This window comes from Heterocephalus glaber, unplaced genomic scaffold (assembly GCF_053883595.1).
Source record: "Heterocephalus glaber isolate CG9 unplaced genomic scaffold, H.glaber_assembly_v1.0 deba00000546, whole genome shotgun sequence".
Classification (NCBI taxonomy): Eukaryota; Metazoa; Chordata; class Mammalia; order Rodentia; family Bathyergidae; genus Heterocephalus; species Heterocephalus glaber.
This window is the reverse complement of record NW_028258147.1, coordinates 26,963,140-26,986,814: the sequence shown is the minus strand read 5'-3', so window position 1 is coordinate 26,986,814 and position 23,675 is coordinate 26,963,140. Positions and strand designations below refer to the sequence as shown.

The window sequence follows — 23,675 nt, the reverse complement described above, 5'->3', positions numbered from 1 at the left end:
CAACTCTGGTATAAAGAGAAAAGTACTAGATCCTAGAGTCAAAAGTTGGGTTTCCATTGTCCTGGAATTAAGGCTATTTCATCATCTGTAAAACAGATGCTACCACATCCTGTGTTTCTCTGTGGATTACACAAAATAATCTATGAAATACCTGTACAATGCAGACTTCTTTTCATCCATTCATTCATCCCTCCACCCATCCATTCATCATTGATCTATTCATTTTATCATGTGTTATAAAACCTCATTGTGTGTGGTAATATTTTATTTCTCATTTGATTTGTCATTCACTCTGAAAATGGTAGATAGCTGAAATGAAAGGATCCTAAGCTCTAACATTTTTTAAAAAGTGTAAAGTATATAAAAATTATTGAGCAGAGAGAACAAAAAATATCTGATGATGTTGATGTATAGAGATTAAGACCTAAAATCTGGGTTCACAATATATTAAAGCAAAAAGCATCAAAAAACAAGATTAAGGATCTTCATTTGTTAATTTCTTACAGAAAGTTCCTTGAATTAAAGGAAGAATTTCCAGACTAGGATAATACCTTGATTTAAATGATGGGTAAAAATAAACAGACCTCTTTCAGGAAATGGTCAATAAATTATCCTGATGGTAGCAGAGGGCTATACAGAAAAAACCAAAAGACAGAGTTTAAGCAGAGCCAGTTCATGAAGGTCCTTAAAGAGCAAACTGAGCAGTACACATTTAATCTACAGGTTATTTAAAATAGGAAAGAGAGCCAGGAAGGGGGACTAAAAAATAGTTAGAGAGCTATTTATTTAGTACATCACATATTTTTCAATACTAACTATGGGCACACAATTGTATAAAACTCTAAGGGGTTTGCTCCAGATGTGAAAGGATATATTGATTCTCTCCACTAAGAGCTTCCAAATCAGAGGAAAATAGATGGAAAGAAGATATAAACATAATGACAAATTAAGAATCATTGTGGGTAAAATAAATAAAATGCCTAGACGAATAGACTAGTCCTAAATGCTGCAGAGACTCAGGGAGACGAAAATTAAAAGGGTTAAAAGCACCAGGTTAGAACATGTGGTCCTTATTCACTGTCAACACATCTGCTTTCCTTATACATTTCTCTTGAATCTACTGCATTTAAAGTTCCTCCTTCTCTACTCACTGAAACTGCTCTGGTCAAGGTTACCAAAGACTTTTACATTTCTAAATTTGTCAGGTATTTTCCATCTTTCCGGACTTATCAAAGGGTTTGATTTAGCTGCTCATTCCTCTTCCCTGGCTTCCTCCTGTGTCCCAGAGTGTTCCTTCCTGGTCTCTTTTGCCCACTCCACTCTCTCCCCTGCCATGACTTCTTTACATTGAGGTGCTCTGGGGCTCTTTTCTTTTTTCCTACACTGATTCCCTTGGTAATCTCATGTGGTTAATTTCCATCAACATGCTGATAATATCCAAATTTACATTTCCATCAGAGGTATTAATTCTGAACGACTGACTCCTAATTTGGTACCTTCATGTGGATATCTATACACATCTCAAATGTAACACGTCCCAAACTGAGCCAGTGATGTCCCATCTTTCCCTACCTACTTTCTTCTTCCCCAGTCCTCTTCATATTGATAACTCAATTCTTTGAGGTACTCAGGATAAAAGCCTTGAAGAAGACAGTTCCCCTGGTATTCTACCTTCAGTCTACCAGCAGGCTGCATCATCATTCCCTTCCAACTATAACCAGAGTTGGTTTCCTTCTCACCACCTCGCCATAACCCAAGGTACCACCCCCTATGGTTGGATCCCTGCAGTAATTTCCTGACTCCTTTTCCTGCTGCTGCTTTTGCCCTTCTTCTGGTGATTTTTGACACAGTATTGACAATAATTGTGCTAAACTGTGACACAGGTCATGTTACTTCCCTGCTCAATGTAAGGTGTCTTTCACAGACTTATCAAGCCAAGCTCTTCCAAAGCCCTGCAGTTGCTATTCAATCTGTGGCCTCTGTCTTCATCTCTTTGTCACTTCTTCCTGCATTGCTCTTCCCTTGACAAATTGGAATTCTTGCTGTCCCTCTGACACAAGAAGTGTACTGTCACATCAGCTTTTCATCAGCTTTTTTTCATTTGTTCTTCCCTCTACCTGAAAAATTTTTATTCATAATATATACATGTCTTATTCCCTTCTCTTCTTCCACCTTTGAGTAAAGATGAAAGACTTTTCAGTGTGGTCATCTTCAAGCTCTCCATTTAAAAACGCTTCAGCATTTTTACTCCCATTATTCTCTATTTTTCTTCCATTCCTTATTTTCTCCATAACATTTATCATATAGCGTACTATATTTTAAAGTCATACATTGTTTATTGTCAGTCTGCACTAGTATATAAACTTCCTGAAGACAAGGATTTATGTACATTTGTTTATTGCTGTATCCAAAGTACTTAGAAGTATGGCTTATTTAATGAACTTGTATAAAGTGGATGAATGGATGGATGGATGGATGCATCGATGGATGGCGGAAGTGTCGGTGAGGAAGGCCTTTAGATGACAAGTAATGAAGGATTTGGAGAAGTGTAACGAAAGAGGAAATGGTTGAAGAAGGGCATCGCAATTAGGGGGAGTAGCACAAAAAAATTTTAAGTTTTGAATCAAGCCTGAAATGATTGGCAGGCAATAGGGCAACAGGATAAAGTAAATATTCTTGGGAATACTGTGTTACTAAAGCTTTAAATATATTTTATTTTTAAATAAGTAACTATGTATATTTGTAGGGTAAATTGTGATGTTATGATATATGTATACATTGTGCAAAGATTAAAACAAGTTGATTAACATGTCTATATTATTCAGTCTTGATGCTTCATGCTCAAATATCAGACTTGGACCAAACTTCATTGGGTAAGATTTCTCAAAGTTTTTTCTGACAACTTTCATTAGAATCACCTGGATGCTTGTTAAAATGTATCCTTTTAAGAACTGAAGCTCAGGACAATAAACTCTAATAAAAAAGGAGGCCTAGTAATGCACATTTTAATAAACCATACAGGTGGCAATTAAGTAAACGAAGGTTGAGAGCTACTTTCTTAGGATATCCTAGTTACTGACTCTAGGGTTGCCTGGGGGTGGGAGAGAAGAAGGAGGTGGCAGCAACAGCCATCAGTGGGGACCCAAGCATTCTATCCTGGATTCAGCCAGAGAAACTTTTGAGTTTCTCTGTTTTCCCAACTGTGCATCTGGGTCAGGGTTCTCTTGAAGAAACAATTTCTTAGAAAAGTTGATAAAGACTTAGAAATAACCTTGCTCTTGATGTAGTATGATAAAGCAATTTTTTAATGTGTGCCATGGAAGAAATGTGTTGTTGAAGAAATAATCTGAGGCTAGAATAAACATACAAGATAAACATTTACTGAACATATGCTATGTACTAGGCATCATACTAAATGCTGGAGTACAAAAATGAGTAAGACATACTCACTACCATTGGAGGGCTCAGGATAATAAGATCAGTGGGAATTGGGAAACTCGTTAGAAGTTGGCACACTGGTTAGAAGACGACTTGGATATGAGATGATCAAGTTCTCATCTCTTGTATCTATCTCTGTCAGTGGTGTAAAGGCAAGAGACATTCTGAAGGAAGATTTGACTAGACGGTGTGCGTATTGGTCTATGGGGTGCCCACAAAAATAATGAAGAGCAAATCCTGAGGTGTAAAGATTAAATGCACAGAAAACTTGGATGCCAGCAATGAAATTAAGAGAGCTATAAATAGGTACACGTGGAGGAGAAGGTGATATTGGAAGTATTGTTGAATTTGTCCTTGAGTATTGTGTATCAAAAACAGTAGGACATTGGCTGACAGTCTCTTCTGGTGGATGGAAGTACTGGACTACAAGTCAAAGGAAAGGGCTGGAAAGAGGAAAATTTTTAGCCTGGATGTGGTTCATAGAAAAATCCAGCACAGGAAGCAAGAAGGAACTCTTAAGGAGGTAGGAAAGAAACCTGAAATGGGTGGTTTGGTGTAGTTAGTTATTGATGCCACATACTCTAGGGTAAAAATAGAGAAAGGCCATTGAATTTAGTTAAATGTGCAAGGTACTTTAGTGTCCTGTCAATGGAGGGATGGAAATATGATTCAGGCTATGTTAAGCAGACCATGGAGATTAGGAAGCAAGAGCCACTGGTGTCTATCATGTCAAAAATTGAATTGCAATAGAAAAAAAGGTCCTTTGTTGACAAGCTTCCTTTTCTACCAAAAAAGTTAATTCAAAAGCCCAGACCTGATCAAGGTGTGGTGGTGCACAGATGTAATTCCAGGACTTGGGAGACAGATATAGGGGGACTGTGAGTTTGAGGCCAGCCTGGACTATGGAGCAAGACCCAGTCTCAAAAAACAATGAACATAAAAGGCAAAGTCCAGAGTCACAAGGCCTTCTGTCCAACTTTTCCATAAGTGTGGTTAACTTCATTTCCCAAGCTGCAAGTTATAGTAATGGTGGGTACTGTGCTTTCTTCAGCTGTTCTCCTTCTGACTTTCTTCCCTCTTTCACTTTGTCTTGAAAGCAGAGAAGGGGTCTGATTGTAACAAATCTTTGGAGAAGATACTAATAAATGCTAAAGTAGATGAAATATGAGACAGGAGTTTGGGTACCCCTGTGCAGGAGAAGCCAGAATTTAGGGATACTGGGAACTTTTTGTTACCATTGTCTACTTGGTCCCGTGTCTGTCACAACCCATAAAGACCCCATAGATTTCACATTAAACTTCTGATTCAGAGAATTCTCAGGATATTTGGGATGAGGGAGCTTGTTCCTCTGGTCTAAACCTCCCACTCTAGTACTGCTTCTTTTGCTTATTTCCCTTGGCTAAGGTTTGTCTGAAAACTTCTTCCAAGTATGCACTATCTGAGCCCTACACAGATGAGGAACTGTTATTCCAGTGTCTCTGATATGCTGTCCTGCAAGAGGCAACCCAGGCTATTTTCTGGACATGGAACTTCCCAAGTGTGATTGATCTTTCAACTCTATCTAGCTCAATAAGGCTAGGGGTGTAAAAACTGAATGTCACAATCCAGTGGAAAAGACAGCTTTATATACACCATGGTGCAAATGATTTACTATCTTTTAGAAAGCACAAATCCCTGAGAGTAGTAGAGAGGTGATCTCTGAGTAGAGATTTGTAGGAAGCCTAGGAGTTTACCTAGAGGTTGAGGTGAGAGTCAGGGCAAAGGAAGCAAAGGCTCCCTGGCTGAGAAACATAATTGTGATTTGGAAGCTATGAGGATCTTTAACTGATGAATGAGATGGAAATGAAAAAGTGGACTGAGGTCAGCACATAAGGTGTTTTCTGGGCTTAGTAAGGGAGGTGGACTTGATTCTGCAAGCAATGAAGTTTTTATGAAGGAACTTACACAAATGTGTAATGGGGACACATTTAAGTTTTTTTCACTTGGCAGAGAGGAGAGAATTCTCATGGAGGCCGAAGCTGAAGACAGGTAAGACCTGCGAGAAGATCACTGGCATAGACCAGATGACTGATGCTGTGAGCCTGAGTCAACAGCAGTATCCGAATAGAAAAGGAAGATGTGTGACAGATCACTGGGTCTCAACTTAAGGTGCGAGTAACTTTATCTTTGACGTGGAAGGAATCTGATACACATGGTTTCTAATGTACTAGTGGTGTCATTAATTAACTTTGGCCTAGATAATGCTGAAAAACAACCTCAAAATCGTAACAGTTATATAATAAACACTCATTTCCCATTTTTGAATCTGCAGGACTGCAGGTCAGCTTGATGATTACACACCAGATCATGGATGAAGTTCTGGTTTGTTTCATGTGTTTTCTCATTTCAGGTGGCCTGCTAACAGATGCAGCTTCTCTCTGACATGTGCTAATGTCCTAGTGGAAACGTGTTATGCCTCTTCAAGGTTTAATTAAGATTACAAAGAATAAATAAGTAAAGACAGAAGGAGAGAGAGGAGAGAGAAAGAAAGAGAGAGAGAGATTACGTATATGGAGGAGTTTACTTCTACATTTCACTATATGCATTGGCAAAGCACATGGCCTTAGTCCCATTAGAAGCATAGGATGTATAGTGATATAATGTATTCATTTTTAGGTATCTCTAGGACATCTATGTGGACATGTAATCAATTGAATAATTGGGTCAAAATATCAAAACTGGACTTATAAATTTGATTGTAATTGGATACTAATAATCAATAAAAGCATGGAACTAGGCAAGATCACCTTGTTAGAATGAAAGAGAAAAAAAAACAGTTACTGGTGGAGATCTGAGGACTGCCAGTGTTTAATGTAGGAAGATGAGTATGCAGATAACCTGAAAAAAGAGTGATTTGAGAGTTGGTTGGAAAGCTTGGAGAGGAAATGGTGTCTGGAACTAAACTGAACAGAAAAGATGATTACAAGAAAGACTGGGTACTTATTAATGGTCCAATGATTCTCAATTTCAAGGGTGAACATCTTATCTAACCTAAGACGTTTTCTTTTCAAACTAAACTGTTGGTTGAAGCTCATGGAATCACTAGGGATGCAGGGTATTAATGTAAATAAAATCCAGGTTATGGTTTTTTGTATGTATCTGGTACTTGGTAAACGTTACCCTATTGAAAGCTGTGGAACTTTGAGATATCTCTAGTCATTTAGTACAAATTTTATGATACACGATTTTGCTTTAAACTTTATAAAAAACACATTATTGTTGGAACTAGAAGAGGTAAAATATGTAAAGTAATTTTTATGGTATGATCCCTGAAATTAATTGTGGTAAAATTCCAGTATAGAGCTCTTTTCATTAATTTGATATTAAAAAGAGAAATTGAGAGGGTTGTTGTATCCTTATGATATCACTTACTTAAAAGCTTTCTGATCTAAACCATTCTTATCTATATAATATTTGAGTTGAAGTAGCTCTTTGTTCCATGCCTGTATAAATCATTTTGTTTTAGACTCTGTCTTCTTGTTTCTAAATTGGGTCAAAGCTGGAAAAACATGTGTGTTTCAAAATATCCAGGTATATTAGATGATGAAGAGGAAGTATGCATTTGTGGACTCATTTTCAGCTTTTGGTAGCCACGGAAGTGGGATCCTTTGTCCTCATACTTTTTTATATCTCTACATGGTTGAGAGCTCCAATGTTCTGAAAGCAAATACTGTATTTTGCTTTGTTCACAGAACATTGGTTATCAAATTCTTTGTCTTTAATGATTCCGCTTTAGGGAACTGTCAATTAATCTCTGGAGAGACCACCATGAAGAACTTCTGTAATGAGATTATAATGCAAAGGTTTGGTTAGTCACAATATTTTTTTAAATTTTAATTATGATTCTTGGGCTATGACCCCAATCTTCCCCCAATCTTTTACATTCAGTTGCTTTTTTAAATGCTGGCTTTCTTTAATTTCTTTTATTGTGTTCATTCTCTTTTTAGAATTTATGAACATAATTAAAACTACCTTACCTTTGAGAACCCTCTATCCTTACCTAGCAGAATAAATTAAATGGATACAAAGGCTGAGTATATAAATTGTTTCTAAAAAAGAAAATGCCTTTTACAAAAAGCTTTTTGATACCCTTTAACTTTTTGTTTTTGTTCCAGAGCTTGATGGCTATTTTCTCTCTTTAGTCCAGTGATCTTGTTATTAAAGCATTCTTGTATCAGTAATTTAGCACACACACCTCATAGGTACTAACCACATTCTATTACATTCAAATACTTTTGCGAATGATCCTTCCTCCTGCTAGCAAAATATCCTGGGGATATAGAGGGGCTAAGGGTTTTCTTTAGTTGTCCTGTGTGGAATTTAAGAATTTTATTCTGCAAAAGGAGTAGAAATAACTTTGGAACCTTTGTAAAAAGTATTCACAGACATAATAAGGATGCTACTGTGATGGTAGATTCTTGTAAATCAATGAAGTTGAAAATATGTACAGAATAATTAATTTGAGATAATGACATGATTAATACAAGAGAACCAACTTTGACCTAGAACAAAGGTTATGAGGGAGGGTGGGGCAGGGAAGAATAACATAAAAAACTTTGTTTCAAATCCACAAATGCACTTGCCTTAACATCTGTGAAGTGAATTAAACAAAATATCTTCTTTGAAATTGCTAATATCTTTGAAGATCATAATGCAGTACACAATTGGTTTTTTGTTTGTTTGTTTGTTTTGTTTTTGGTGAGCCAGCTAAGGTTTTTTCAAGCCAGGGATGACTTCACATTTAGTCATAAAAAATAGAACAAAATTATTCATCATCTAACCTTACTCACTCATTGTAGAAAGAAGGATATGGAGACTAGAGGAATATTTAGTCACTTGCCCAAGGTCATACAACATGAAAATACCAGATTATACTAAAGTCATGCAGAAAGATAATACAAACTTTATAATTTTTGATGCTATTAGGAAAAATAGGTATAATGTAGTATTATGTACAATATTATGGCCTTGAAGCTCAAGCAAGACTGTAGCAGGGTGCTTTACACCAACAGTTTTGTATTTTTATTTGGATTTTGAATAAAATACAATAAAATTCATGTGTTTTGAGATAGGCTCATTTTTTTTCTTAAATCCTTTTATTGGTACAGTTTAGGTATACAATACGTTTACATTTATCATTGGGCGCTTGTACCTGTACATGATGTATCTTGGTTCTTATTTTTTCCCCATTCCCTGTGCTCTCTTCACCCCTCCACCCTTCCCTGTTTACAAAGACTTTGTTTCCATTTTTTCCTTTTCTCATAATTTTTCCATTCCCTTCTTTCCTTTCCCCTTCCCCTCCCACTTCCTCTACCCCTTTGGGCCTTTTCTTCCTATTTCAAATTATCAATCATTCATTGTCATCATTTTAATCATTTTAATCTTTATTTACACTTCCAGTTTCTCACATCAGAGAAGCTATGAGATTGGCTCATCTTAAGATGGAGTCTTGTGGAATTCAAGTTAATCTCTTTCTTTCTTTCTTTCTGTCTTCTTCCTAGCTCCAAGATCATTCAAACTTTTAATCCTGCCCTCTGGTTCCCCTGACAATAAAGAGAAACATAAAATAAGTCAAACCAAATTAACTGAAATAGTTAATGACATTTAACAGGAATATAAGTATATTTGAAATGAATTCTTATTTTAAATTCTTCTAGTACTAATTTGCATCACAAACAAAATTTAGAGAGCAATTTCTGAAAGAATTCTCAATATCTGAAAAAATTGGCACAAATGCTATACTCTTGAAAGATAATCTCATTCTCATTCTGTGCCAGTGAAGATGATTATTTATGTATTGTATTCTAAGAGTGCCTTTTAGAAAAGTGTACAGTATGCAAAAGAAGAATGCATGAGAATCATGTTCTTTTTTTTGTTTTTAAAGCAAATGATATGAAAGAAAGGGTTAAAGAAACATCTTTGTCCCTCTCCCCACCAATATAGCATCATTGAAATTGGAGAGTTTTATCAGAAGCAATGTGAGGTTCTTTAGTGTTACTTGGTGGCTCAGTGTCCTTTTCTGATTGAGTGCTGTGGGAAAGGAAGCATCCCACAAAGATGGAAAAGGTGACAATCCATTGGTGTTTTACATCCCAGACCAAATATCTTACATGATCCAGAAAGAGTTGCATGTCTGGGCCAAAGGTCTCACATCATTAGCATAAAAAGCTCTTTGGCACCCTGTGTCATAGAGCAGAGTGTCAGACCTGTTCCCATTACTAGGTTCCTGTGGTGGTTTTCTTAAATAATCAGTCCCATTCAGACAGAGATTTTATGGTCCCTGATCTCTTTCTATTTTTTTTTTTTTTTTTTTTTTTACACAGCTAAATGGCTGTAGAGGCAGAATGTTTTTGAAATAAGGTTTGGAAAGAAACTTGTTATATCCCAAAGCTGGCCCTTTTCTTTCTGGTTCCTTAAAGGTCAGAGAGAAGCCCAGCTCTGACATTGTATTTGGAGATCCAGGCAACATTCATTCCAGCACCATACTCCAGCCCAGGAGGCCCCAGAACTCTTGTACAAGTACGATCAATTTCAGTTTGGTCTCATGAATCCTGTAGGGTGGAATCAGACAAAGCTTCCTTCCTTTGCCCTACTTTGACTTTTCAGCATCAGATATGGGTGCCCTAACCCTTTAATTTTTCTTCTTCAAATTTTTAAGAACATGAAAATCCTCATGAGTGAAAATAGACATGTCAGGGCCAAGGAGGTAGCTCAGCTGCACAGTGCCTGCCTGGCAAGCATAAGGTCCTGAGTTCAAACCCTGGTACTGTAAAAAAAAAAAAGACATATCAACATTGCAACTATGCTGCATGCACATGTGTATTATTTCTAAAGTGAATTTTCAGAGTCCCAGATAGAAGGTGTGTTTCACTGATTTGTTCTGCACATCCTCCAGTGAATTCTAGGAGACTACAGGCAGAATACTACTTTTGAGATTAGGAGGACTTTCTCTTTATACAACTGTTTTTAGCAGGGATGTAGCACAGGCCTCAAAATGCAAGCAGGGATATCCTACAGAGGGGCTCTGATCTGGAGAAGTGATTTGATGTGAAGTGGGACCTCTCTTGCATCTATTCCTGGGGAGGATACCTCTGCTGGTTGTCACTGCAGTGTTTAGGGGTGGGTGACCTACTTCCTCCAGGGGATTTTGACTGGTGGCCACTCTAGGACCTATCTTCTAAAGCGTTCAGTGTGTCCAGGCCCAGATTAATTTGCACAGAATCTGCAGAACCTGAGATATCCAACAGCCACTCTCAAGGAAAGGGCCACCATGAGACTCATTAAAAACCAGGGTTTTATTTTGATACCATGGACTGTCTCCTGAGATAAACTTCAACCCCATTGTTACAGACTGATATGAAAATGTTACCTTTCAGTGTGCATTTCTCTGGCCAAGCTCTGGAGAAAGGCAGTCTTGGAAAAATAATGGACAGGTTGGGGAAAGTGAAATGCCCTCAGCCACACGCACACGTGAAGGGCCCAGCCTCAGATCTCACTGAATACTGGGGAATCTGGTTTTAGGATTGTGCGGTGAAGAGGGCGAAGGCAAGAAGGGAGCAGGGTTTCAGGGGGAATGGGGACAGGTTAAAGAGGTGACGAGAGACTGAGGCAGACATCTGGAGGGACCCAAGGAGAGGCAGAGAGGGGCAGGAACTTGCCTAGGGACAGAGACAGGGACCACGAAAATGACAGAGAAGAGATAGAGGACAGATTCCTAGAAAAAGACTGAGACAAAAGGACAGCAAGGGATTGAGACACGCAGAGGCAGAGACAGTGAGAGTCAGAGCACAGGGGGCGAGTCTGAGAGACGCTGTTTGAACGGGAGGTGTCCGTACCGGGGAGGTGGAAGGGCTCAGCACCTCCTCCCCGTTTTGGCGCTGCCCAGCCACCGAGAGGAGTGTAGCAGCCCAAGGTCGCCCAGTCCTCTCGCATAGAGCGCTGAATGGCTGGCGGCCCGCAGCACCCCCGCCTCTGGCCACGCAGCCACAGGTCCGCGGCGCCCCGCCTGAAGTCGGCAGGGATGTCCAGCGCTCGGCGCCCACCTCTTCCCTGCGCACCTCCCCGGGGGCAGCCGTAGTCCTCCCTGTGCCCCTGGAGAAGGGGCAGAGCGGCCACCGGAGACGCTGCGGGCGCTACTTCTCCAGGAGGGCCCGGCCCGCGCAGAGCCTGAGAGAGGGATCTGCGTACACGGAGTGTTCATTAGTCTTTGGGGAATCGGCCACCCTCATGCCTCTGTAACTGCCCGCGTCAGGAGGGCTGGCACTCCCCGCCGAGCCGCGACCTAGCTGAGAAATCACCTTCACCTTGGCGCGGGGAGGAAGCGCGCTCCGGAGCGTCCTCCGGTGGCCGGGCAGGACCTCGGACAGCGCCCAAGACGGGCTCCCTCCAAACCGCTCGGTCGGCTTCCCGGGCAGAGCCGCAGCTACTTCGTGCGCTCCCCAAATCCTCGCCAACCCAACCCTCCTTCAGAAAGTAGGACTGGCTGCGCCTGCCTTGTGGCTTTGTTTTCCTTCCTAAAGGCGGGTTTCTTATCTCTCAAGTTCAAGTCCCGAGGACTTGTCCAGACTCCTCCCCTTAAGGCATTTCTACCATCCTGGCCACCGCGTAACCCGGAGTCCTACGCTGCTCGTCCCAGTGTCAGCCTTCCGAGTCCCAGTCGGTCCGGCGCAGTCGCCCGGCGCGTTTGCCTTTCTCCCTCCCTTTCCTCCCTTCCTCCCTCCCTCCTTTTCTCTCTTTCCCCCTCGACTTCCCCCTCCCTCTCTTGCCTCTTAAGTTTCCTGCACCGTGAACCCATATGTGCCAAGTCTGGGCTGCCGCGATCCAGCACTGAGAGCGACCCCAGCGCGGGGACGCCAGCTTGGCCGAGGCTGGACGAGGCAGCGGGACTCATCCGCGCCCGAGCATGGAGACGGAGCTGCGGGGAGGGAACGTCCGGGGCGCCGAAGACGCCAGGCCCGAGTAGCTCCTCCATGGAGCCTGCCCAGAGCGGTCCCTGCTCGCCAGATTCTCCTCCAGCCCCGTGGGGTACGTACCCGTCAGCTCCACTGCTCCCAGAAAGGACACCTTGGGGCAGGGTGGGAGGAGAGCGAGGAGGGGCACTGGCTGGGGAAGAGCACGCCTGGCCAACGACCCTTACAAGCCCGGGCAGGCTTCCACTCCAGAAGTTAGCAACTGGCTGTGCCCCTTAGCTCCTCCGAAAAAGTAGCGCTGGGAATTTGATTGTGTGTATGCGTGTGTATCTCTGTGCTCTCGGGGCTCGAATGGGTAAACTGAGCCCTGCTTTCCCATAGGAGATCTGGAGTCCCCTTCCCCACCCCCACTTCTCAGAACGTGTGGAGAGGCCCAGAGCCCAATCCCGGTCAGCTCTACCTGCCCCTTCCTCTCCACGCACTCCCCTTGCCCAGCCTCTCTCTCCCCCGGTCTCTTTCTCTATCTCTGTCTGCCGGCGCGTACGTGTGAGCCCTGCCAGGGCTGGCGAGGAACCAGCCGCCGCCTTTAGTTCGAGCCGCCGGGCCATCAGACACTAGGGCAGGTCTTGCTGCCAGGGACGGTTGTACGCGGCTCTGGGTGCCAAACGCCTCCGGTCTCCGCTCCCAGGAACTCGCACCGAAGCGAGGAGCCCCTCTCCCTCCTTCGCCTCTGCCCGCCCGCTCACGCCGGCGGAACGCGCGCCCGCTGGTTCCCGGAGCTGGATTCACTCATTTTTCAATTTTTCGAACCCCTCTTCCAGTTTTTTCTGGTCCACCCCTCCCCTCCTGAGCGCCAAGCCTAACCTTGCCCGCGTGGTCATGGGAGGTCTAATTTCATTTGTATCCAGGCTGCTGAGAGCGCTCCCCGCTCTGTAAAGTGGATGTCAGGTGGATCTATGTTTCTGAAGGAACAAAGACTCAGCGAAGGCACCGCCAAGGAAGTTTGAGACGCGGGAGGATGCAGGCTGCGTGCTGGTACTTGCTTCTCCTCCTGCAGCCCACCGCCTACTTGGTAAGTCTCGGCGGGTCGGGTCGGGCGCCTCTGAAATTTCTCCCAGGCCAGGAGGCCAGGCAGCTGGAGGCCCGGAGTAGGACCGCGAGGCTGCCCGCTCAATGAGAGTACCGTTCCTGCTGACTGTTGGAGCAACTTAGGGAAGCTGGTCTCTGGATTCCTGCGCTCTGGATTTCCAGGGCTCAACTCCCATTTCCTGCTTCCTTACCCCTCTCTGAGCATGGTTCTGAGCAGCGGCTAGGGCACCCTGGGCTTCCAGAAACCAGAGGTAGTGTGATGGGTTCTTTTTTTTTTTCAAGAGGGAGAAGGCAAAGAGAGGGGACCAAAGCACCGAACTCTCAGCAGTTCATCCACAGGGTTTAGAGGAAGGGAAAGGGAGGTGGGGTGAAGGCTTGAAAGCAGGAATTCTGCCTAAGTCTGTGATTTTGAAAGTGAATGTGCCCGCGCACTCCTCCAGTTTGGAAATGTGGCACTTAAGTGCAGGGAACTTTCTTTGACTTGTAGGGGTTCAGGCAGGATGAGCTGCACAGCAACCCCTAGGCAGAGTTCGTTCAGAGATACTCTGCAAACGTGCACTCCTCTCTCTCCTCTCAGTCTCTCTTTTCCACCAAATAACCAAACCCTGGTTCCAGTGCCAAAGCCCTGAGCAGGGAATGGCAGGCAGGGAATGGGCACCAGGGAGAGAATCCTAAGCAAAGCTGAAGTTCTCCAGGTTGGCAGTTATTTTATTTGAAGGGCGTGTTGGACTTTGCAAAGTGTTGGAACCGACTCCACGGCGAAGTGCTTTGTCCTGGTGATTTGGGAGCTAGGGACAACAAGCTGAGCAAAAGGGAGGGGGAATTTCTTGAGTCTGGGTTCTCACAGGGCCAGGGACATTGGCATCTTGTGGTGAAGTTATCCTCAGTGTACCGAAACCCACAGTTCAGCCTGGGCTTCAGGAGTGCACTGAGTGATCTGTTCAGTCTAGGGGTGAGGAGCATCGAGCATCCCGAGGTCACTAGAGGGGCTGGATAAATAGGATTGGGAGTGATGCTGTCCTCCCTCAATCCCAAGTTTCAGAATCCCTGCGATTGACAACGTTTCCCTGTCTTCTATGCTCTGTTGCATGTGACTGTAGTCTGCGAGTTGTGTGAATACTGTGTGTGTGCGTGCTTGTGTGTGTGAATGTGTGTATTTAACTGGTTTCAGCTTCAACCCAAGAACCCTCAAGGTTGGCTGTCTTTGCACCTTCGTCGTCTGACCATTGCAGTTTTAGACGCCAGAGGGCGCTGCGCATTAGCGTCCTCACTCGCAGGACACCTTGGGGTAAACAGGTGAAAGCTGGGGCAGCCAATCCAAAAGAACAGCCTTCCTGGCTGTTATGAAGTCTCTGACTTCCCTCTCTGGAACGCAGAAGGACTGCGGAGTGTTCTTCCAGTTTCCCATCTTCTGTCACTCTCTCTTCCTCCTGTGTCCAGTAAGCCCAGTGGCTTTGAGAGCTCAGAGTTGGAGGGCAGAAAGTCTGGGCAGAGGAAGCCCAGGAAATGTTTGCGGAGAAATGAGAGGGGGGAGTGCAACGTGAAGGCCACAGAGGGGGAGTATTAATGATTCCCTTGACACTCGTAACCGCCTGTGCGTCTCCTCCGCAAACCTCTACCGTGACCTGAACCTTCGGACTGTTCTTCCGTCCTTCGGCTGTGCTCTCACGCAGGGCAAGGGCTCGCGGCTACAGTGCAGTTTATTGCTTGAAACAAGTATTTCGATAGCCTGGAAAACAATCTATCAAAAGCAGAAGTGAAATCAATACGTTGTGTTAAATTTTAAATGTGTTTGTTGGCAGTTAAACCGTTTTCCACTCATTACAACAACAGTGCTGGATTTATTCTAATGCGCTGCGTTCTCAACAACAAGCGCATTAATTCTCCTTTAATTGTAAACTGGGAGCATTTGAAAACCATTCAGTGTGCAAATTATGCTGATTCAATTACCGTTTAGTTACAGACTTCATTACCTGAATGCCTTTTGGCAATACAGAGAAAGGAGACAATTTTTCCAATTTCACTCAAAACAATACGAGATGTGAACAATAAAATAGAGGAGGCGATTTAGAAGTCCATTCTTTTCTCTCCAATCTAAAGTTGTGTGTTGGGGATTAGAAACCACACACACTGCAAAAACAAAAGGGTGATGGTGGTGACCCAAAGCAGTATTTCCAGGGATTGTAATCCCAGAGCTATTAGCCAGCAAAATTCCAAGCTGTTTTCCTGGAGAGGGGAGCTGACTTTAACCATGGAAATGAATTTAAGAAGGTGAATTGAACAGTCACATTAGGATGGTTTTAGGCAAATAGAGGAGTAGGGAGCTTTGATTAAAATCTAGGGCAATGAACAGATTAAGAGGTGATCAAGGTTTCTTTCTCCATCTATTTCATTAAACACTAGATACAGTAACTGAGCCATAATTTACTTATAGCTGCACCTCAGAACATCCCAGCCCTTTGCAAAAACCTGCAATAAATGTATACAGGTTGTCAGGAGCTTATTCAAGTTATATTCCAACAAGACGCTGGTGGCAAAACCTTTATTTTTTCCTTGAACTTGCATGAGCTAGGGAGGAATTTAATGAGTAATTTTTAGTCTTTCTGGTTCACACCTCTAGTTAGATGGCTGGAGCACTCTATTTGTGCCTTGCTTCCCAGCTAATACCTACAGTGTTCTTCACTTTATGACATGGAATCCCAGTTGTGTCTTCCAAGGAGTAGTTACCACCTTATGTCCAGGAAGCAAGGCTTGTCTACATGTCTCATATACAGAAATATTTACATTTTTTGCTAATAGGGAAAAATAAATACTCCCATATTTGGGAAGAACTTCTTATGTATCCAGCAGATCAATGCTCTTTACTTAAGTTACAGATTCATACCTGGATTTGGTTAGGTGTTCTGAGCATGTTTCTTGGCCCAGGGTTCTTTGAACACTTGTTCTAAGTTGGGGATTTTGTGCCTTTTTATGTTTATTGAAAAAAGGGTCTGTCCTAGTACATACTGGAAGCTTATTTTAATATTGCAATAAGAAACTAATTAGAAATGCTTTTGCAAAAGTGTCTTCTGACGCATAGTAGCTAGAATACTCAAATATCACCACAGGGCAGAAATGCATAGGCATAAGAATGCATCTTTTAAAAATAAAGGTAAAGAAAAATTCAGTTTATTCAAAGTTCTATATTGCAAATTTAAATACCTGAGTTCAATAGCAAAGGAACTTATGGTTTGACTTGATAAAATTGTTAAAAACTCCTGCAATCTTTATTTTTCTGTCAGTTCTTAACTGATTCCAGGATATTTTCAGTGTGGTATAATGGGATAACAGGGCTATAGCATTTTAACCGAAATGAAGCACACACTGGATAAAGTAGGAAAATGCGGGTTTTCCCTCCTGTAAAGAATAGGGAGGGTGTCCTGAATTGAGTTATTCTCAGTGGATCAAGCTAAAGAGCAAGCCAGAGAAGGAGGAGAGCATCTTCCAGAAAAAAAAAAAAGTGGCATCCTATTTGAGGACTTTCCTGTGGTAATGTCACCCAGAGAACTGAGTCCAGTGAGCACTCCTTGGGGTTGCCAATGAAAAACTTCCTCAGAAATGGAGTCTGGAGAATCTGGCAAGGGGTTGAGTGATGTAACTGTGATCAGTCGTACACCCACACACCCACAGCACAACTGTAAAGAGAAGAGGTCTTACTGTTTCTGCCAGGAATTAAAATAGCTAATAATCTAGTTGCTTTTCTAACTAAATTCTTTCTAAACCTTACACACAACATTTTAAGCCATTTATTTCCTCAAATGTGTGGTGTCCTGACCACATGAATTATATACCAATTGTTTAATTGAGTTTAAGATGATTACTATATCCACAGGACTACTACTTCTGCACTGTTAGAGAGCAAACCATTTGGTGAATTCCACTCATAAAAAAAGATGGCTGTTAAGGAACATGGAGGTTAGGGGAAAGTAGAGGGAGAAAGGCATCACCACTTCTTGTTCTCTGGACTGGACATATGTATTTCTTTTCTCTTGAAAATGAAGCCAGCTGCTCACTGGAAGTTTGATCAATTTAAGCCTATTGCTGAAAACAAACTATAGAAAATGAATTGGCTGCTTAACAGTGTCTGCTAAGTGCTTTCTGCTGAGCCTGGTTCTTGGAGGCAGTATGAAAATTTCCCTATCCTACGGAATTTCCTACTCTTCTACACTAACCAGCCTTCCAGATACAGCGTTAAACCTAGATGTTTGCTGGGGCCTATGCACAACATGATAACCCATCAGTTCCAGTTTGTACTCCAGAACTGGGGGAGAAAGAAGTAGAGGTGGTCACTGCTTCAGCATTTTCCTGAAAGCTACAACTAACTCTCCACTGACCAGGGAAGAGCTCTCTCCAGTGTAATGGAATCGCTTGTATGGGTTGCCCTCCTGCCCCATATCCTCCAGTATTGTCTTGGTCCGGGGCCTTGTAGTGACAGCTTCCTGGAACCGGCTTTCAGTGTTAGAGGGAGAGAACCAGAATTGCTCCAACTCTGTTAGCGGTATTTTCCCAGAAAGCTATTAAATTCGTGGCTCTTCTTTGTGCAAAGTTGATTTCTAGTTGGCTTTGAATTGTTGACGGCTATTTCTCCCTTAATGAAAGTGTTGTCTGGGTGAAAAATATATCCGGTGGCAGGGAAATTGGTTGGTCTTTTGAGATAGGGGCATGATGTCCTACTTTCCGTCCCAGGGAAGATTTTCTGCAGACAACAGAAATTGACAGCATTGTCCGGGTAATAACCACCGTCAACAATATTTTCAAAAGGGCGTTTGAGTGATGAAAGCATTTGGATATTGCTTTTTCAAATAAGCAATTTTCTCTCCTGGGCTTCTTTGATTTTAGGGGGGGTCGTGGAGTGGGGAAGGGGACACACATTGGCGGGGGGGGGTGGTGTGTTCCTTCTCCATTCACCCAGCATCGAAATACTGAGGGGCTTGCCAGCCTGGAACCCGGGGTCTGAAGATTCCTCAATGAAGTCGCCTGCTGAGGCGTTGGTATCAAGAGTCAAAGGGAACCCCGGGAATGAGGAAGGACACTTCCTGCAAGTCTCCGCCCCTATGGCAAGCCGATGGAAGCTCTGAAAGTTTGCCTGCTCTCAAGTGTCAAGTTAGAAAGTGCGCGTTTTTTTCTTTTTCTTTCTTCCTTCCTTTTTTTAAAAAAGATACCTGCCTTTGATTAGGTCCCCTTTGGGTAACCATGTCTGTTAGGAGCTTTAGTAAGACCTTCACAGAAGTCACCTTTTGGAAGGGAGGCTGGGGAGTCAGTGCGACCAGGCGCTGGCGAGCCAGCGGTTTCCTGGCCAGCCGGGTGTCAGGGCCTGCCCGCGCTCTCCTTGCCACCATTTGTATGGTCTCGCCGCTAGTTTGCTGGAAGTTGTGGTCTTGATTTATTCGCTAGTCAAGTTACCGACCAGCTCTTTTCTTTCGTGTCAGCACCAACCCCTCCCGGAGCTTGGTAAACACAGCGCGCGCATTTTTCTGCAGCCGATTGGCATGTTGACGACTCTGCTTGAAGGAATGTGACAATAAAGTGGGAAACCAAAGCTTGGCAAGCACTTAATCAAGGATAAAAAGGTTCCGCTGTAAGGATGTCACTCAATTTATTGTGAAAGTCGAATGAATTACGTTTAATGAAAGTGCTCCCCAGATGAATATTACCAGCAATTTCCTGAGTTGGCTCTGTCAGCTCGAGATGAAGAAATGCCAACTCAGATCAGAAAAGAGCGCCAGGCTCAATTACTATGCAAGGTTTCCAAGAGCGGCTTTTTATTGAGGTGATATATATTGGCGGCTTCTTGGTGTTCCTGCGCGCGCCCGAGAGCGCTCTGCGTATTCTCCAAGTTTGCCGCCTGCCCTCGCGGGTCTCCGGCTGTTGTATAAACTTCGGACGAGCGCACGGCGTCTCTGCTGCGGGCTGAGAACTTAATCACCTACTTTGTAAACAGCTTTTCCTACTATATTTTATTTACCACGGAGGAGGGGGCTGTGTGCGCGCGCGGGGTTGGCGCGCTGGAGAGAGTCCCCTTTTCGGGTGCCCTTTGTTATAGAAAGTTCCTGGGCATCTAGGCTGGGTCTCTGGAGGCTGGAAAGCCTTGAAATGGCGCACGCAGGGGGGTCCCAGGGACAGAGGGAAGGAGCACGTGCCTCTCGGGTCGAGCGGGAGAAAAGCGGTCCCAGCTCCTTCCTCCTTTCAATTAATGAGTATTTTACTCCTTCAAGCCGGAAATACGATGGGGAGGGAGAGACGCAGGCCGCAGCCAGAGAGCATCGCCTCATCTGCATGAGAATGGAGAACCGGGAGGCTTTTCTTGTAGTTTCTTTTTCCCACAATATGACAAATTGTTGCTGAGAAGAGCCCAGTGTTTCCTTAGAAACTGGCTCTCTGGGGCTTTGCGGCCCCCGCGGAACCTGCCCCCGCGGGCCTCGTCCATCCTTCCCCCGCCGCCGAATTGGATTGTGACCGGAGGGATCCAAGCAGCCGCGCAAAGGGCGCGGAGGGAGGCCAGAGCCCTCGCCCGCCCCACACCTCTGCTGTAGGTCTTAACCCCTGCCCCCAATTGATTTTAAAGACCATTTCAAGTGGTCTTCTACAATAACAAGCTAGGAACTTTCTTCGACGTAGGCTTTATGCCCTCAACAGGGAAATTGAGTCCTCCTCCCAAAGCCGCGGTGCTCCTGTGGAAGGGAGAGTTTCCCAGCCGGAGTCACTGCCGCCACAGCAAATGCACTTTACTGTCTACTCTGAGCCCTAGGTGACCTCAAGAAATCCCTACAGGTTTATGGGCAGCACTCTAGCATCAAGCCCCCAGCCCCCCACGCCAAAGCATTGCTTTGGGAAACTCGGCCCACGCCGCCGAGCTCTGGTGCTCCGGGGTCAGCAGGCGGGACAGCGGGACAAGGGCGGTTCTGTGGAGAGGCCGCCCGCCGAGGTCTAGCGCGGCGCGCCGAGGCGGCCTGCGGAACGACTCTTCAGCACCTCGGCCAGAGCCCCGGGCTCCGCCCCGTCCGCCCGCCGCCGCCGCTCAGGCTCTGCCCTTAAGGTCGGTCGAGTCAGCATCCTGGGTTTCGGAGACGCCTCCCTTTGCTCGGTCACTACAGCAGTGAGCCATCTCTCTCTGCCAGTCTTTCGGGGAAAATCAAGCTCCAATCGCCAGGCCCCTAGGTCAGATGCCAGGATTTGTACGTACCACGTGTCTGGCTGTGTCGTCACGTGATCACCACCCCATTTAGGCTGAGCGAGACCCAGCCTTTCCCCCTGCTCTTTCTTCCCTTGCTCCCTCACTCCCTCTTATAGTTCATTAAATCTACCTCTCTTCCGCACAGAAACCTGCATCGTGCAATGTAGAGCTAAGAACTTTAGTCTTTAGTAACATAAAAGCCTTATTTGACAGATGAGGAAACTGAGGCACGGAGAGGGAAAACAGCTTTCTCTCAAGAGTAAAACCGCGTGGGGAGGAGGCAGTCTTGCCTCATCACCCACCTGCTGGGAAGACTGAAGCTACCCAGACGAGCTCCTCCGGGGTCTGGCGCCTTCAAAAGCGGGCGCAGTAGGAGGGGGTGCTTGGGGCTGGAGTGAGGAAAGTCCTAATTATTATGAATTTCTAAAGGAGCAGTAATTATTCACGGGGAGCAGGACAAACCACGGCCGGGGCAAAGAAATCGATATATTTGCTATCGAAAGTGCCTAGCTCGCTTTTAATGCAGACGAATGGGGATGCAGCCTCATTATTTTCTAAGGCGAGGCTCGCCAGCGTGGGGCCTGATGCGGCATGGAATCCATCATCATTAGACTGGGGATGGGGCAGGCAGTCTCTGTATTTACTTACCAAACAACGACAACCCAACCACCCCCCCCCCCCGCCCGCGCCCATTCCCTCCCCGAGTCCTCGGCTCCCGTCTCTGTGGCACGCTCCTCGGTGCACCACAGGGCGGACGCTGCTGTCCCTTAAAGTGTACGCCGTCGCTCCTCAGCAGCGACCGCACTGGGGATTAGATCCCGAAATAAGCCGCATGGTACCAAGTGTAGGCGCTAGGGGTTGTCTGTGTCAAAGGCAAAGGTTGCCCAGGAAGTTGTGACCGCTCTCTCGCCTCTGTTTGAGTCGGTGCTTTCAGGACTCTTATGGGTCCCCGCAGGGTTAAAGGAGCAGAGACCTGCCTAGCATGCACCACCCACCGTAGAGGTCAGCTCAGAGACAGCAGCCCCGTGAGGAGAAAATGAATCTGGAGGTGAAGAGGCAGCCGACACTGAATAGAAAGGGAAGGAAGGAAATCTCTGCTTCCAGGGTATTCTCCAACCCCCTTTCAGTCTTCTCCTTGAGAAATTCTAGCATTTTACTTGCAGTCCTACCCTGGGTAGTTTCTCAGGTCTGGGATAGGTCACCTCTACTCATTGAGGTGACCGCACTGTCAGGGTCCTGCTTGTGGATTGCAAGCATTTCCCCATTATTCCTCCTTTCTGCAGCCTGCATTCCTGGCAGAATATTTCTCACATTTAGAAGTTGCTGACTTCCGGTCAGCTGCTGGGATGCAACTCTATTCCTGTACAGATGTTGTCACAATTCCCTGCAAGGCCTTAGTTCTTATGGTCACCTGAGGTGTGTGTGTGTGTGTGTGTGTGTGTATGTATGTGTGTTTGTGTGCTCTTGTGAGTGCCCACACTACATCTGGCAGGTGCCTCCCTACCACAGCTGATTAACTGCTGCAAAGAAATTGGATGCGGAACTTTAAATAAAGGCCTAATTCTCTCATTGCAGTAAAATTATAATAATTATATTAGCATTAATGAGAACAAAATTAAAAATCGTGGGCTTCCAGGCATTAAAATACTGATACTATCTGCCCACCTCATTGGATTTTCTTTTCCTCAGAGCCAATCTTTCATGGGGTATAGTGATTACCTGAGTGTCTTTGTTTCCTCACTGTAATAGACAGCTAGGGGAGAAGTATCAGAATTGTATAATCTACTGACATCATTTCTTTCCACCATCTTCATTTTTAGAGGCTTTGTAATTAAGCTCTGTGAGATATATGCAACATACATACAGCAGAGATGTATTTATGTAGCATGCTGAGAAAGGAAAATTAAGGAGGTGCTTACACTGAAGTAAAAGGCTGGCTTTGATATTAACAGAAATGTCCTATTAATTTACTTTTCTCAAGTCTAAAGGACTATGTTTTTGAGGTCAGATCCCACAGTCATGACTTGTTTTTTTTGGTACCAGGGATCAAACTCAGGACCTTGCGCTTGCTAGGAAGGTGCTGGAACCACTGAGCTAAATCTCCAGCCCTAGTCATGACTTTTTAAAGAGAGATCTCAATAAAGTGAAGAAGACATTTACTAGCATCTACTTAGATGAACAAAAGGCCAGGCTAACCACTTACCAGAAATGTACAAAGTGGTAAAGTACAGTATAATGCCGGAAGCTGAGCAGAAAGTGCTGTCTGGAAACAGCTTCAAGGTCCTACATTTTTCTGGCTTTTTATGTCCCTCACCTCTCACAATGCAGAAACTCACACATGGTGTAACAGAGCCAACACCAAGATACCACAATGCAAATTGGCAGGAATTTTAATAAAATTGAAAATCACAGACTAAAATAAATGGAGGCACTATTTCCTTCTCTAAGAGGTTATTGCCAGAAAAACTGTAATAGAAAGGCTTGGAGAAAATTTCTTGGTTTGGACAAGTCATTTTCATTTGCAGATCACACACACACACACACACACATACAGCATAAAGCATACACGTAGAGCTCTGGGTTTGGAGGATTTCATGAGAAATTATTACAGCAAATTCTTTTGTTTTCATAAATTATTGGCTTTGAAATTTCAACTTGGGTTTAACAGCATTATTTCCTTAACAGATGACAACACATTTTTATCCTATTTCTGTCGGTATTTTCAGCTATGGTATGAAAGCAATTTTGGTAAAGAGAAATTACTGGCATATCTGAACTTTTAGTTATGTATAAATACTCTGGCTGAACTTTAGAAAATGATTCCTCTCCTTGTAACCTTGTAGCTGGTTGTTATTAGAGGCTCACAGGTATATAAAACAGCTTATATAAAATTAATGGACTGCATTACATTCACAATCTTCTACTTGTGAAACCCTTATAAAATATTGCATCTATTTAAAATAGGAAGAATATAAAGTCAAGTTTCA

General features: G+C 44.1%; 1 protein-coding gene across 1 annotated transcript in view; it reads left to right on the top strand.

The window, feature by feature from the left end:
* Nucleotides 1–10,991: 10,991 nt before the first annotated feature.
* Nxph1 (neurexophilin 1) overlaps nucleotides 10,992–23,675 on the top strand; it is a 290,856-nt gene continuing 278,172 nt past the window's right edge. Inside the window, exons 1-2 of the mRNA XM_004862741.3 lie at nucleotides 10,992–12,501; nucleotides 13,295–13,458. Coding sequence (XP_004862798.1) covers nucleotides 13,405–13,458 — 54 coding nt within the window. The 5' untranslated portion in view covers nucleotides 10,992–12,501; nucleotides 13,295–13,404. The remainder of the gene's footprint in view (nucleotides 12,502–13,294; nucleotides 13,459–23,675) is intronic.